This window comes from Periplaneta americana, chromosome 9 (assembly GCF_040183065.1).
Source record: "Periplaneta americana isolate PAMFEO1 chromosome 9, P.americana_PAMFEO1_priV1, whole genome shotgun sequence".
In the NCBI taxonomy this organism is placed as follows: domain Eukaryota; kingdom Metazoa; phylum Arthropoda; class Insecta; order Blattodea; family Blattidae; genus Periplaneta; species Periplaneta americana.
The window spans coordinates 73,665,647-73,683,206 of record NC_091125.1 but is presented as its reverse complement, the minus strand read 5'-3'; the positions used below and the strand labels follow the sequence as shown (position 1 = coordinate 73,683,206).

At 36.3% G+C, this 17,560-nt stretch overlaps 2 protein-coding genes across 4 annotated transcripts in view; both read left to right on the top strand.

The window, feature by feature from the left end:
* LOC138706099 (uncharacterized) overlaps nucleotides 1-11,193 on the top strand; it is a 28,335-nt gene extending 17,142 nt beyond the window's left edge. Inside the window, exon 2 of the mRNA XM_069835059.1 lies at nucleotides 3,749-11,193. Within this exon, the coding sequence (XP_069691160.1) occupies nucleotides 3,770-7,513 (3,744 nt within the window). The 5' untranslated portion in view covers nucleotides 3,749-3,769 and the 3' untranslated portion in view covers nucleotides 7,514-11,193. The remainder of the gene's footprint in view (nucleotides 1-3,748) is intronic.
* The window catches only part of LOC138706098 (uncharacterized), a 69,205-nt gene that overhangs the window by 24,544 nt on the left and 27,101 nt on the right, over nucleotides 1-17,560 (top strand). The window lies entirely within an intron of this gene.

Sequence of the window (17,560 nt, the reverse complement as noted above, 5' to 3'; positions counted from 1 at the left end):
CCAACAAGGGGACAATAATACCTTAAAACAATTAATGCTGAATCGAAAAACTTATTGAAACAACTTAATTTCATATTCTATACCATTGGCGCAGCAAGGAGGGTTTAGGGGTGATCCCTCCAGAATCTCCTAGGAAAAAAAAAAAAAGGAAACGCCGTTGAAGCTCTGCAACTTAGTAACATTGACTTACTTCCAGTAATGTACAACGTATTCACAATAACAGCAACTCACCCTATATCTACTCGTACTCCTGAAAGGTCATTTTCGTCACTAAAAAATCGTACCTTAGAAACACCACAGGGAAGGAGAGCCTAAATGAACTGGCTCTCATTTACATCTGTACAGAATTGAAATTAAAATTTGAAGCGAGTCTTGATGGGAGTCTACCTGTATTCATTCATTCACAGTGTTCTGCCAAAGAGCAGGTCTTTCATTGCAAACTCAGCTTTCTCCAATCCTTTCCTATTTTCTGCCTTCCTCTTTGTCTCCTCATATGATCCATATATCTTAATGTCGTCTATCATCTGATATTTCCTTCTGCCCCAGACTCTTCTCCCGTTCATCATTCCTTCCAGTGCATTCTTCAGTAGCAGTTTCTTCTCAGCCAGTGGCCCAACCAATTTCTTTTCCTCTTCCTGTTGGCAAAAATTTCGCACGACTGTCCACAAGTAGCATATATACAGGGGCTCTTGTGTACTGCACATACGCAGTGTATTGTAAGCGAAACTTATACAATAAGGGAGCTCCAAATTTTATTTCCGTGTCTGTACATGAGAAAGTTGCTGTGAATTAAAATGATCTGCTCAAGGAACTATCCAAAAAATACAGAAGGTTGAAATACACTGTGTCACAAAAGAAAATGGCCATCACTCATTTAGACGCACTGTATTTCTTTTTTATTGCAGCATATAAATATTTTCCATTTCATCGTAAGATAACATTGTAATGAAAATTTAAATCTGCGCTCACTTGTTCTTGATATCCCATGTTCCTCAAGCATTGTATACTGGTCCTGGATATCTCATTCGCAGCGTTCTATTGTTCATACTGATTCAAGGTGAATAGTTTCTTATGTATGCATTCCACTTTTTTTTACTGTACTTCCCATTTCCATTTCTCGCATTTTTAGTGGGTACTTTGTATGTAGTGTATATTTTTACTTTAATACATATATGACTATGAAGATATTTGGATATGTCTTACAAAATTCTTGCTGCTGTCCATTGTGGTAACATTCTACCACATTTATAGTTTATATATTTCGTAATTGTCATGCTTCAAGCCATAATTTGGAGGGGGGGGAGGTTGATATTTCATGAGAAAATTCAAAACATTCACTAATAGGAGGGGCCTCTGATATTAGCTCTACAAAAATGGGAGTATAAGGGTGCAGTACAAAAAAAATACCAGTTATTCATAGATTTCAAAAAGGTATATGACTCGGTTAAGAGAGAAGTTTTATATAACATTCTTATTGAATTTGGTATTCCTAAGAAGCTAGTTCGATTAATTAAAATGTGTCTCGGTGAAACTTACAGCAGAGTCCGTATAGGCCAGCTTCTGTCTGATGTTTTTCCAATTCACTCCGGCCTAAAGCATGGAGATGCACTATCACCTTTTAACTTCACTCTAGAATATGCCATTAGGAAAGTTCAGGATAACAGAGGGGATTTGGAATTGAACAGATTACATCAGCTTCTTGTCTATGCGGATGACGTGAATATGTTAGGAGAAAATCCACAAAAATTAGGGAAAACACAGAAATTTTACTTGAAGCAAGTAAAGAGATAGGTTTGGAAGTAAATCCCGAAAAGACAAAGTATATGACCAGAATATTGTACGAAATGGAAATATAAAAATGGGAGATTTATCCTTCGAAGAGGTGGAAAAATTCAAATATCTTGGAGCAACAGTAACATATATAAATGACACTTGGAAGGAAATTAAACGCAGAATAAATAAGGGAAATGCGTGTTATTATTCGGTTGAGAAGCTCTTATCATCCAGTCTGATGTCCAAAAAATCTGAAAGTTAGAATTTATAAAACAGTTATATTACCGGTTGTTCTGTATGGTTGTGAAACTTGGACTCTCACTCTGAGAGAGGAACATAGGTTAAGGGTGTTTGAGAATAAGGTTCTTAGGAAAATATTTGGGGCTAAGAGGGATGAAGTTACGGAAGAATGGAGAAAGTTACACAACGCAGAACTGCATGCATTGTATACTTCACCTGACATAATTAGGAACATTAAATCCAGACGATTAAGATGGGCAGGGCATGTAGCACATATGGGCGAATCCAGAAATGCATATAGAGTATTAGTTGGGAGGCCGGAGGAAATAAGACCTTTGGGGAGGCCAAGACGTAGATGGGAGGATAATATTAAAATGGATTTGAGGGAGGTGGGATATGTTGATAGAGACTGGATTAATCTTGCATAGGCTAGAGAGCGATGGCGGGCTTATGTGAGGGCGGCAATGAACCTGTGGATTCCTTAAAAGCTATTTTAAGTAAGTAAGTGATCTAACAACATAGTCAAGTAACCACTACTGGAGAGCAGTGAGCATTTAAGTTTCTTCAAAAGTGACCAAATATATCCATTACAGTTTGTCTCTAATATAATATCTATTTATTTATTCTGGCGAAGTTAAGGCCATCAGGCCTTCTCTTCCACTTAGCCAGAAACAAAAGAAGCTGATACAATTTTACAGACTAATATTTAAAGAACACTAATAAAAATTTACATAGTTATACAAGCACAAGTCGAGTAAAATAATGCGAACATACTAAATAATAATTACAAAATAATATAAGGCTAGAAGTTACACTCAATGAATATGCAAGAGGTAAGTGAACCAATATTACAAATTACAAGAAAAACAAATTCAAATGTAAATTATAACTATACAACACTGAGGAAAATTACATATATACACATACACACACAAAGGAGAATTAAACCTGAATACTGGTCACGTGTTTAAACAATTCACTTTTAAATTGCAATATCGTTCGACAGTTCCTGAGGGAGCTGGGTAGGGAGTTCCAGAAACGAATTGCTGGTACTGTGAAAGAGGAAAAATAGTGAGCTGTTTTATGGCAAGGCACAGATAATAAAGGGTCATTTTTAGAATGAGTACCCAGGCTGTGATAAGAGGATAAGAAAATAAAACACACAGAGAGATAGTTAGGCGAAGAAGTATTGATGATGCGATATAGAAAAATTAGTGAATGGATATATCTTCGGTCCTGTAATCTTGCCCATTGGAGCGTTTCAAGGGAAAGTGTAATGTGGTCGTATTTGCGGATGTTGCAAATGAAACGTACACAGGCATTATGAATGCGCTGCAATCTTTGGGGGGCTAAGTTAGAATTTAAATCTGTTAGTAGAATGTCGCAATAGTCAAAATGTGGCAGCACCAATGTTTGTATGAGAATTCTTTTTAATTGTGTTGTACCAAGCTGTAATTTAAAATTTTTTGAGCAGTGATCATTAAGTTGAGTGCTTTTTAAATGTGTAATGTTACATTCAAATATGTATATAATCAAATACGGATTTTTAAAATAAAGATAAATATTAAGATTACAGAATACATGTTAACCGAATAATTATTATGGTGGAAACAATGAGAATTGTGTGTCATATAACCATCATGATAGATAAAACTGTGAAAAGATTTTGATAAAATAAATAATTAATTCACCAATATTTGCATGTAAATAGAAAATTATCACTGTCATTTTTCAGGCCATTCCATCAAGAATAGAAATGGAAAAGAGTGAAGAAAACCAGTTTATGAAGAGGAGAGGGACTGCTGACGGGGCAGGAGAGCGATTTGAAGTCATGGTGATAGCTCTGCTTTTCGTGAGAGGACACAACAGATGTCACAGTTTTCGAATCGCCTCCAACATGGAGGACTGTGGTACCTTCGATGATGTCATCTTCCAGTATAAGCTACAAGACTCCTGGTACACCAGCTTTCTGCAGCTAAAGCACAAGAAGAGTCCATCATTACCTCTCAAGTCCTTTCATATAACAGGCAATGATTTCGACCTCTTCAAATATTTGCAGTCCTACCACACCATTCTTCAGCGTTTCTCGCCGACCACTAATCATCTGGTGTTTGCTGCCAACTTGGATCACTGCTCCTTCTTTCTGTACACTAACGCAGTATTCAACACCAAGAGGCAACTGAAGCATGGGACATTTCTTTATGACGATATACACAACTCCGGAGGAAGTGATGGATTTGTCTTCGGATTCAGCGAAGACAACAAAGAGGACAAGTTCGTCATTGCACTCTTCAAAGACCTACAACACTGCCAACAATCCATAAGAAATATCTACGAAAGAATTGGAGATAAACAAGTTCTTGATGACTCATTGTTATTGGAGATAGAAGAGTTAGTCAAAACAGTTAAAATATCTGAGATCAAGGACTTGATTAAATCTTTTCGAAATAAACCCACAAAAATTAACCTGAAAACATTTTTACAAGAAACTGATTACATTTCGTCAATTGATATCTTTCTAAAAAATATTCAGGTTATTGATGGTCAAGCTGGAGTTGAAGAATTGAATGATGTAATCAAGCAAGAGATCTACGAGGCTTGTGGAACAGACCAACACGAAACAAATGAAATCTTTAATGAACTGATTAAGCATACTGAGACTTGGTGGAGACGTGGCACTGAGTATCTCACTGAGGACAGTCAATTTTGGGGCGACATTATGAAATCTAGAGGCAATCGGGTGGCTCAACTCTCTGCACAAAAATTGCAGCAATTGGATAGACTCAGTATCAGGTTTCGGTACCCAGAACAGATTCCCTTGAATGCTTCTGTGATTAATGTTGTTGCGGAAAGGGGCTGCTCATTATTGAGTTGTGTCAAAGTGCGGCAGCTATTGGATGCAACTGGTGAAACAAAATACCTCTTTATAGATCTTCCATTGCTTGAGCATAAGGAGAAAGAAGTGCTTTCACTGTGGCCAACCCGGTGGTGTGATATTCTTGTTGTTGATTGTGGAGACAATGAGAGAGGAAGTGCAGTCGTATTATACAATAAACTACGACATAAAAGCAAATTAGTACTTGTAACTAGTGATGTTGTACAAGACATCGAAAATGTTCATTTGGATGTTTGTGATTTCGAGCAGTTGGATGAGAAAACACAAAAACGACTCTTCGAAGAATCTGTTACCTTTCAGGGCCATGTAGTTCAATTCGGAATGTTAACTGAAGGTAATGATGAAGTAATAAAAGCAGTAAACGGCAAATTAATTCTGGAGCTACTGTGCAGAAGTGAGTGTCCAGAATTTGGAAAGTTACTCAACAGTCTAGAATTCTTTTACATTGAACGGAGAGTTATTCCCCATGGTTATGCTGATAAGTCTGCGTCTATTCCGAAAAATTTATGGGAGATACACAAAAGAATATTCCTTTTGACAGCAGAACCCGGAATGGGGAAGTCTGCATTTATGACCCACATGGCTCTTGAGACCAAAGAGACAGATCCGTCCTCTTGGATAATATCAGTCAACTTGAATGAACACTCAGCCGATCTAGACAAACTCAGCGAATCCAACTGTTCTGTTGAGCAAGCAGTAGAATTCCTCTGGAAAGTGGCAAGTATCCACTGTGGGTGTAATTTTGAGCTGTTGCTCTTCAGGCATGCTGTACAGACATCTGGAAAATCTGTCGTATTACTGGATGCATTTGACGAGATCAGTCCCGCATACACAGAAAAGACCTTGCAGCTTATTAAAGCTATTTCCAAAACTAGAGTGGGAAAATTGTGTGTGGCGTTTCGTCCTGTTGTGAGGGAAATGCTGGAATCTGTGTTGAGAGTGAAATCATACACACTGTCACCTCTTTCGAGGCAGGAACGCACTGAAGTTCTATACGCACTGTGGAAACATTGTGCGAACTTACTGCAAATACAAAGTCTGATGTTAAATATTCCTGAAAAAGAGATAAAAGAAATACGGAGCATTTATGGTATTCGTTTTGAGAACGATGACCCTGACGAAAATATCAAACAGTTAGTGCTAAATATGCTGACTGAGGGAGCAAATGCATTTAGCACAGATTTCTGGTCAATACCATTACACATATCTCTCTTAGCCACCGTATATGAGTCTCATGTCATTGTTTCTATGAATGATGGTAGTATGTATGTGCCGGGAAAATTTGACATCATCAAATTGTATACTGATTTTGTTGAAAAGAAACTGAAGATATACTGCCATGAGAAGAAGGATGAAATTCAGGAATTGTCAGCCGTTTTAGATGATAATGAAATCCTCAGAGAACAGTTCATGGAGAACCATGCTGTGGCTGGTGTCCTCGCTTTATTACCACCTGATCTAATAAGAGAATTGCATGACAAACGACTAGAGTCTAAATTTGAGAAGTTTTTGAAACGAATTGAAATGGGGAAGGAAAAAAGAGGAGTTATTATGTTAGTCATAGCAGGTAAACCATACATCGTGCATCAAACCTTCGCTGAGTATTTTGCTGCAATTTGGTTTTCAAGTAATTATCATGAAAACATAAGCGTTTTGCAAGCAATCTATTTCGTTAAAAATTACGAAGTCTTTCGGGAAATGTTTGATAGAATACTAGCTCAAAACAATCCTTTGCATCAACACATTCTCGACCACAATCCTGAGGAGATACTTGCAGTTGTCTCTGAAAATATAACAACTGTTGATTCTGGGGGAAGGACTGCTCTTCACATCGCTGTTCTCTATCAGAACTTCTCCTTCGGATGTGTAGCGCCTCTATCTCACTGCACTCTTATTGACATCCTGCTACATTATGGTGCCTTAGTAACGCCAGTGGATAACATATTTGGCCTGACACCAATTCAGTATGCAGATCGAATGGGAAATGATTTGGCATTGGGTGAATTGTTCCGAGTGTTGGACTTCGACCCTACATCCATGGACTTGTTGACCCTCTGCCAACATGCGGCCTGCTATTGTGACGTCACTCTACGGAAGAGTACAGATGCAAGGATGGGTCTCCTTGTGGCTGCTCAATTCGGCATTTTGGATATTGCTCTTTTGTTGATGAAAGCAGGAGTGGATGTTAATTGCAGAGACACATACGGAAAGACACCTCTTCATCTGGCTGCTCAAAATGGCCACTATGAATTAGTACAAATATTGATAGAGAAAGGACATGCAGACATAAGCGTTAGTGATAGATTTGGCGTGAATGTTATTGATGTGGCTACAAAACGCGTGAAGAATTTGAACAAAAACATGGTTCCTCATTCCAGGAAATGTGTAATGTATTATTCTGAAATGGACAATATCCTTCTGCCATACCGAAACTGGCGTCTATTCCAGTCTTACTATACTCCTGAATATACGAGATTGCGTTTTCATCGGATGGCCAGTAGTAGGTGTTACCTCTCAATTTACAGACACTTGTTTGTACCGAGCCTGGAAAGGAAATATGCCTCTTGGATACTGAGATATCTCGAAACTATTGCTACGAAATAGATTCTAGAACATGACTGTGGTTATTTTTGTGTATAAGTGTAATATTTTAACATACCTTTTTTTCTATATTTTACTAACTGAAGCCAAATATATGAACTCAAACGAATTAAAAATAAGTGAAAATGTATGTCAAACCTATCATTGACAAAAGTAGGATACTTGTGCGAAATATGGAACCTAAATAGAAATTTTCTGTAATGGAAAGTAAATGTTACACATATTTATGTACTCTTAAAATGATGTTTGGTTGCTGTTTCAAAGGTCGACAAATATAAGACGCTATGCTAAAGCATGTAGGAATCAGTGACGAGAGTTAAGTCACATGACTTCAGTTTACTGTTGCTAAACAAAAAAAAAGCTCTGCATTACATGATTTTGCTTTTTTGCCAGTGCTAAAATTACGGCAATACTTTCAATTCTACTGCTACACTGCCATTATGGCTATAATTAGGGATGGGACCTCGATACCTACGATACTCAGTAGTATCGAAGCATGTCTAATATATTGGGATAAGTCCTTGATATCTTTTCGATATTTTCAATTTCTGCATTTCAAATAATATTCAATCTTAAATCCAAGAATTTCAGCACGTAGTGTTCATGTTAAGATCTTCTCTCCAAAAGACAAAAATCATTGTACCTGGCACACACAGTTCCCTCAATTAGTGACTATACCTGTTTTTTTTTTAAGATGGGACATGACAGTTTAGCGGCCGAGCTTGGAACTACAGCGCTATGTTGTCAATATGGACTACCATGCTGACAGCTGATGGAAGCTAGCAATTGATGTTAGATAAAACATTCATTGACAATTGACGCGAAGATAAAAAAACAATACAAAAATCGACAGAGAATAAAAGACGAAACATATCAATGGTAACATTGTGTGCACAATAAATGTCGCCAAGAGAGCTATTGAGCATTCACCACGTGGGAACTGTAACTTTGGCAACTCAACCATTGTTACCACAGCAACAGACTTATCACGCTATTTGACATTCAGTTGGTTTTTCCGATCGCAGCGCTAATGTCATGTCCCAGCTTTAAAAAAAAATTGGTATAGAAAACAGAAATATACCTGTTCTCTGTCTAATACAATGCATGTGCCGCCTCTATCCTTTTCCTATTATTATCAGTTGGTTCAATTAGTGAATACTGAATAACAAAAACTGGTGGTGTGGAAAGAGTGCCGACCTTTCAGCTTATAGCTGTTAACTTGTCAAAATAGCTTAAGTTATAAATAACTATATAAGAAATACTGTAAATATAAAAGAAGAATAAACCATAGATTCGTGGAACTAGTTACAATACTTGTAATTTAAAATAAAAGCAGTGATGCGAGGGGGTGAAAACGATGGTGTGAGAAGAGACGTACTACCTAGCTACGTACAATAACAGTTCTTGGAAGACGAAGAAAAAAAAAGTGCTATTCTTAATGTTTTCAAAACAATTAGAATTCACTATGAAAGACATACCATATTATACTTCCCTAATCCTTCCCTTTTAGCTTCGAGATTTCTTTTAGCAAGTTATAGTGTTACTGTCAATACTGTAGTGTATAGCTCGTTTGTGTCTAACTATTCAACAGAGTGCAGTACATTGTGTATCATCTGGAAAATTTACAAAGATGTTTTCATCAACTGAGTATTGAGTATCGGGTATTGGTGTCAAAATTTTGGTATCGGTATTGAGTATCGACAAAAAGCGGTATTGTCACATTCCTAGCTATAATAATAATAATAATAATAATAATAATAATAATAGTAATAATAATAATAATAACAATAATAATAATATCACCATCAACATCATCAGATTTTGTGTGGAATCTTTTATTGACAAGTTTTTTGCCTGTAAGGAAATGTATTTAACGAACAAAGTTCCCTTTGTTATGGCATCAGAATTGAAACCTCGTACCATAATTATGCGTATGTTATAAAAAGTCTTTAAACGGTCTTTGGGTTTAGGTGTTTCCAATAAAAAAAATGGGACATGGTTTTCAAATGTAGGCCTATAATAACCCAAAGGCTCAGCGTCCATGGACGTGGTGAAAGCAATGTTTTCCCTTTTATTTTAAAGGAAATATTTGTTTTATTTGTTATATGAAAACACTTTATTATTAATCTACTGTTCTAATATTTACCCATGGAAGGAATGCAAACTAATGATTTTGATAATGATATTACAGTGCGTTTTTGCCATCATGCCCGTGATGATTGACCGGCCGAATGCCTAATGGGAGGCCGCACTTCTGGTGCTGAGATGGCAAGTGTGCTCGCATAACTTAACTCGTTAATTCTTACAATGAAGCTTCATGCACAATATCTGGTTCTCTGATGATCGATATCTGTCATTCTGTGATGCTGCATGGCCATGTAGATGAAATGAAGCCTCATCAGAAAAAAAAAATCGATTGCGTATCAAGTTCTTCATTATTTACTTTTTCTAACACCTAATTACAAACATTAAGCCTGCGATTGTAATCTTGGAGCTGTAATTCATGACATGATGGAATTCTGTATGATTTTAGTTTCAATAATTTTGTCATTCCCGCAGATGCTTTAGAAATTCCTGTCTGCTGTGCTAAACGTCTCAGAGACTTGCGTGGACTATGCTGTAATACCACACCAATTTCATCCACTTTTTCCTCCGTAAGAACACGGCACTTTCATCGTCTTTTTCTGTCATTTACAAAACCTGTTTCAGTGAATCTATTAAATAATCTTAATATTGTTTTTCTAGAGGGTACTGGCCTGTCAGGAAATTTGTCTGAATTTTCGCCTTGTTGAAGCGCACGATTTTATATTCTTTAGGGAAGATTAAAGAAAGCTGGGTTTGCAGTGAAATACCTGCCCTTTGGCAGAACACTAAATAAAATGAATGTACGTGTTGTATATGTAAATACGTTCCCTTAATAAATATCTGTTTACCATGACGAAACGATCTGTTCTCCGTCTCAGCTAAATGAATACTGCCAAAGGCCGAGTTACAGATAAACTGTTTTATTTATATATGTCGTTGTAGTGTTGATATGAATGAGAATAGTCTTGACTAGCTGTGTCAGCATACATGTCGTCTTCGCTGCAGAAGCGCAGCCTCCCATTGGGCACGTGGCCAGTCAGTCATCGCGGATATGATGACGAAGCTACACTGTAGTAAGTCGAACAAAGATACCTTATAACTCTATAAGATGGTTTACAATGTGTATAATGATTATGCTGTTTGCTACTTAGCCCAACAGTCCGGTCCCAGGTAGTAATATTCCATCTGCTTAAGCGATAATGCAGAGCGCTCGTCCCGAGGAAGCTAAGCGCTAAAGGATGGAATGAGACTGGTCAGTGTAGTGCAGCGTGTACGGACTTGTCCATATGCCGGCGTATGACTGCTCGCCGCCCGCCAATAGTTTTCTGCAGTCCTTCAGTGATTTCTATCCCAATCTAACAATCTCCTAACTATTCCTGTTACTGTCGCCTTAGGGAACACAGTTTTTCAAAGATGCAAATCGTTAAAAGCTATCTAAGGACCACGATGAAACATGAACAGTTAAACGGATTGACAATAATTTCCATTGAAAATCAAATGACTAAAAAACAACAAAAGGAGGGTTGATGAAGGAGTTTGCAAAAAAAAAAAAAAAAAAAAAAAAAAAAAAAAAAAAAAAAAAAAAAAAGCAAGGAAAATTGTCTTTCTCTGAGATATGCTAGCTTATATCAAACTGTGCTGTAATGTTTAATAGTAGGCCTAGATAAGACAGTGTATTCCAAATACCTCAAATTTAAGATTTACAATTATAATATTAATGGCTGATGAGTGGTCATGACTAGGGATCGGAAGTTCAGGAAAAGTCTATTTTGTTTGAATGTACGTATTTTAAGGCTGTTAATTTATGTATACGAATCATGAAAAATCAAATGTGGTGAAGTTTTATATTGCCTACTAGTGGCTTGTGCAGCAATTGCTGCAAACTAAGTCCATAAAAAGTTCAAATAAAAATTGTTCAGATTTATTTTCAATGAAGAATACCAGACATTTTGATAGTTATTTGCTTCCATAATAGTGAAACATACTCCCTCTGAATGTTTTTTTGTTTTTTTTTTTTGCCCAAATACTTTTCCTTGAACCTATCCGTCTTCAGTTCTTGAGTTTCAATGCGAAATCGCTAGTAACAATATCAGGATGATCAGTGGATTTTTCATGTGGGAGTAATGCAGTAGCTATTTCGGGTCATTGTGGATTGTATGTTAAAGTTAAGAAAATGTAAGGTTTGTCATGCTTTGAACAAAAGACTTAGCATCTTGGTATAGCTGCTGCATGTTTCGTGAACTACCCTGAAATGTAGAGGGCAGAATCACTTTTTCCCACTAAGAGATCTTGCTGAGGTGATCAAGAGACTACAAAATCTTGTAGGCCTCTTATTTTATCAATAAGTAATACCTTTTGGTCTTTTCTTATGAATTGTAATTTTTTGCGCTTCTTCCAGACAATACTGATCTATCAAATACTGCTGGATTAATTTGTGTAACAATTAATGTTATTTCGTATATTTTCTGTAATATAGGCTGTTGTGAGGAATTTATTGCTGAAATGTGGAAAATGAGGCGAATAATATGTCAGAGTTGTAGAATCTTATATGCGCTCTAAATAAAATTGTCCATCATAAATCGTTAGCAGCTTCAGTGTTTCATTTGTTGCTGGTTGCGGGAAATAAACTTACTCATCACGGTAGCAAGAAGTGAAATGGCAAGCTATTTTCCCTACAACAAAATATGCTTGGCAGCGATCACAAATCTAATCAATTAAACCAAAGAAATATGAAATTAATTTTGATGTAGTTTAAAGACGCAGCTAAAATAGGAAGCATGACTCAATTACTACCAAGGAAAGTTAGAGAATCAGACATATAAATATCTATATTACACTGCCATTACATATATGAAAAGGACTCACACCACTTGATTAATAATTGTAAAAGTATTTCATTTTTAATAACGATATTGTTACCTTACGTAAGTTTTATAGTTTTCAGTAACATAAGTTTATATAGGCCTATAGCCGTTACTCAGTAAATTATAGAAATGAAGATCTAATATAAAATATTCTTTCTCTGCGTCTACTTACATAAAGCCCCAAAAGGTTTCACTTTCATATATCAGTATAGCATTATGTGTTGCATTAACTATAATAATATTTCATTTTTAATGGTAATAATGTCATCAAACATTCTTAAGTTTTGTAGTTCTTAATATCCAATACACAGCTGTACTCGGAAAACTACAGACCAGAGAATCAGACCTATAAATTATTTTCTATACGTTATCAAAAAATTGCACAAATGAAGATCGACATATTGGCATTATGATGGGAAAGAATCTGAGCCGTCTGAACTCTATGTCAGCAATCCTGTAGGTCATGGCCTTCGTGTAATAGTCTGTTGTTTATTGTAGTGTGTGTTTTGTTTTATTCTGAAATGCAACACGGCCGACTTGATGCTCGCTTCGCTTAAGGAAGCGAATGCAATTAATTAGTTCTCAAAACTGATGAAAGATGGATTTTGGAAAAAAGGAAAATGATGTAGGAAAATTGACATTTCACTGAAAACTACTATTTTTCCGAAAAACTTTGTGTTCCAAGCTTCAAAATGAGGGGTCATTTTTTAAAATCCGTTCAGCTGTTTTCCCGTAATTTCCGTTACCAGTTCAAATTATATATATAAATATTTGCCTTTTTTACAGTTTGTGCCTTTTTTGTTTTCATTTGTTCTTTCCTTTCCCTTTTCTGTTTAGGCATATATATAGTTAACAGCACTCATTATTAATTGTTTTGCTTGAAACTGAAAAAAACTGATAGTTCTTGTAATATGCAAAGATTTTGGACACCCCATTGTGATGAAATTCTTAAGTACCTAACTACAGTAAAACCTCAATAAGACGCGCCCGCTTATTACGCTATCCCGTGTAATACGCTTTTTTTGTCCGGTCCCTGCACATTTCATATATAACGACTTTATAAAATACCCCGTTTGTTGCGCTTAAGTCCCGCATAATACGCTATTTTTGTGGAATATTTTCCATGTCATTTTCAGCAATGTACTGTAACAGCAATGAAACATCTTGGTCATTGAACTCACTGGTGCCATTAACTTTAAAAGTATTGGTATTCGACCCTTTACCTGCTCATTTAAACCTTCATACTTCATACCTTAGTATACCTACCCCACCCTCTTGTTACGCTCTCTTATTCGACTCCTTACCTCGCACTTAAAGCCTATATACAGTTATAATACCTCACCTTCTTGCTAACCCTCTCTCTCAAACAGCATTCCTCACTCGGCCGTAATAAAATTCTGGAAATTTTTGCTGGGCAGTTTGTTGTCCTTTAGTGTATTGAAGTGTCTGTGAATGTGATTACAATAAGTGTTAAACGAAAAGCCCTTTCTGTGTTGGAAAAATTGGAAATCTTATGAAAGTACGATGAGAACAGTACTCTTACTTAGAAACAACTCTCTGATGCATTAGGAATCCCATCATCAATATTAAGAATGATAGTAAAAAATCGCGACTCAATTACTACAGCTGTGACGTTGGGAGGATGTAATCGCAGAAACTGAAGTGTGGTAAACATGAGGACTTGGAGAACACGCACACGGCAAACAACTATAAATGACTTTTTTTTCGAAAGAATTAAGTATAGTACATATTGTAAATGTCCTTGACGTACAGTACAGTAATTACATAATGGAATAATACTGTATTACCTTTCATGAATCATGTATTTCGATAAAAAAAAATACTAATAGATACTATATGTAAGTCAAAATTAGTATACCCGCCTAATACGCGGTCCCGGTTAATATGCGTTTTACACCAGGTCCCTTGGACAGCGTCTTATCGGAGTTTTATTGTAGTCCCATTATTCATACAGACCAGTCACCGTTTTGAGTTCAGATTTACTTTGTTATCTGCCCTTCTCCTGTATAACATAGAGTCATAGACGATGTATCTGCTTGAAGCACACAGTCTAGGATTATCTTTGTATTTAAAGTTACCTGACACTCCCTTACCCCCTGAGCCTATTGTTACGAGGTGGGGGACATGGTTGAGAGCAGTAAAATACTATGCGAATAACTTTGAACAAATAACACTAATTGTTAAGGAATTTTCAGAGAATGATTCTCTGTCAATCAAAGAAGCTCAGTATGTGTTTCAAGAAAAAGGACTTAAAGAAGACTTAGCAATATCGATGCGCTTTTCGCTTTTTTTCAATTTTTTATATCTTTGGTTCTGACTTTTCTTCACTCATAAACCTCAGCTCTCACGGAATCAACCGATGTTTTCCGTAGGGAACTTAGTGTATGGCAGCCGGTCTTTTTTTTTTTTTGTCTGAGACTGTGCAATATTGTTATGTTGCAATATGGATTTAAACAATTGAATTGCCTGTAACAATTATCATTCTGCTGTAGTACAGAAATATAGAAATGAGTGAAGCCGTGAAATATGCGCAAGAATAATACTGTTCAAATATACATATGCCAATCTACAGATGTTTCTATAGTCATTAATATAGACGAGAATTTCATGCACTACAAAATCTCAAAATATGCATGCATTTATGCACTATCAAACTATGAAACATGCATGATCAAGTGAAAAATACATTAAAATATGCACTTTCATTTTTGTTCCAAATGTCTTCTTTCACTTCACAATTTTTTTTTTTTTTTTTTTTGCACAGTTAACATCTAGCAACATTTCTAAATTGGTTTCTGTAAGGTTCCTGCGCAGAGAATACCCTCTCTACATTGCAAGAAGTTATGGGTGGAAACTTGAATGAACATATTTGTGACAGTGTCAGATCAAATTCTTCATTCAAGTTTTCGCCACAAATAACCTTCTTCACTGAACAAAAGAATCCATAGTCTGGTTTCGCGTTTATGACCCTGTCCATTTTATTTTAAAGAAGTTTTGTAATGTCTTACAAAGAACAACTGTCATAGAAAATATTCGGAAATAGAATAGCAGTGATTAAGTACCTCTTTACTGCAACAATCGCAAGAAACAATATCACCATATTATCTAATAAAATCCTTTCTTCTGATCCACTGTGCAAAGAGTACACTTTTGGAACCTTTAATTGGAGGCATATTAGAACCACATTAACACATGCAAACAGAATAAACAAACACATTAAGCACTTACGAGGTTCACACACTCCAAAGACATTTTAGCGAATGATTCCAATTTTAGAAGAATCTAAATTGCTACTAGTACTGGAAAAGGGAGTGGGAGAGTATTTACAACCTTCCTGAAAGAGGGTGCTTTTGACCTAAATTATTTGTCGGCAGTTTCCTTGAACCCTTTATATTTCCTCTCTATTATTCTCAAAATATGCAACGTGTTATAAATCCATTTATTCTATAGAGGGTTATCGGTGAATTGTTATAAAAGTGGACTTCTGTCCAGTGAAATATCTTATTGTGAAAATCGTTAACATTTCATTTCATTTTTCTGTTATTTAGTTTTTTTTTCTTTTCCCTCGTTAATCCTGATTCCTGAAGCTAAAATAAGGGACATAAAATTCGAGAAACTGAGATGTCCACTCAAAATCATTAAAACATGCATTTAAACTGAATATAATATATATTATATGCATAATTAAGCTAAAAAAATATGCATTATGTATGTTTTTATCCCCAAAAAGGCCAAAACATGCAAATATGCACGAAAAAAATACACATATTTGGAACAGTATATTGGAATATGATCATTTAATAGAGGTATTTTCGGGGGCCTGTTTCTTACAATGTTACATCCATATCCGTATTGTTTCGGACCGAGTTGTATAGGGCTTGAACTGTAGGTCTACTACAAATTATAATAGGACATAACTTAATACAATCTCCTTTTTTCTTGCTCGTAGAGAAACACATGCATACTTCAATAAAACTATGTAACAGTGCTAACAGAAACTTTTTTATATGAAGTTTACCTTCCTGAAGATATCATATGGAATGTAAACTCTAATTGTTTTTTACTTAATCTCCGTCAGGGGGAAAGGAACTGGCCACCGTACTCCATTGGTATGTTAAACCAAAGGTCCCGAGTTCGATACCTGGCCCCGGAACAATTTTTCCCTCGAAATTATTCAAATCAACTTTACAGGGAGTTATACCTGAAAGCTTGATTTGCATAATACACGTCACTGTTTATTAACAGAAAACCACAATTTAAGTTACACAGAGTTAGTGTGCACTCAATGTTGGTTGCTTGATGATTGTCAGCCCACTTTGAGGTCTGTGGATATAGAGGGAAAAATTGGATCGGTGTCTGGTAGAGTTCCTGGGTAGCTCAGTTGGTAGAGCGTTGGTACGTTAAACCAAAGGTCCCGGGTTCGATACCTGGCCCCGGAACAATTTTTCCCTCGAAATTATTCAGTATCTGACCTGATCATGCCAGAAGGAGGTAGCGCCAGACTTTCCTTATCGCTGTGTGCACGGCCGGTGCAAGGATCGTATTGCAAGCCAGAAATCATTTGTGCACTTTTTCCTCATAGCCTCTGCAATCTAGTGGCTTGCTGTGCAGTTTACATGGTGAAATAGAGACCTTGCGCTGAAAATTCATTGCAATGGACAGAAAACTAGCCCCGTGGACGAGTACCTTTAGGCTCGATAAACACTGAATACAATTGCCCGCCATTTTGGTTCTTTCATTGTCGTTTGCAGCAAGCACACGAAGACACTATTTGCCGCAATGTCGTAGTCCTATGAGAGTCAAACAATTGCGCTGTAATTTTTAGGATTCATAGATAAATGTCTAGGGAAAGCATAGAAAAAAAATTCGGAATCAAAATCTTTTTTGGAAAGTGAGAAAAAAAATTATCAACTTCAAAGTAACCTGTTCGAAATAGACATTGACCCGCTCAAAAGTTCATGAGCGACAAACTTTTTTATTTTTTATGTTAGATGGGGTCAAAGCGAGGGAAATGTTTGGAAAAAATGGAAATTACTTTTAAAAGTGGCTACTATTTAAAATCTTTACTGTTGTGCGAGCT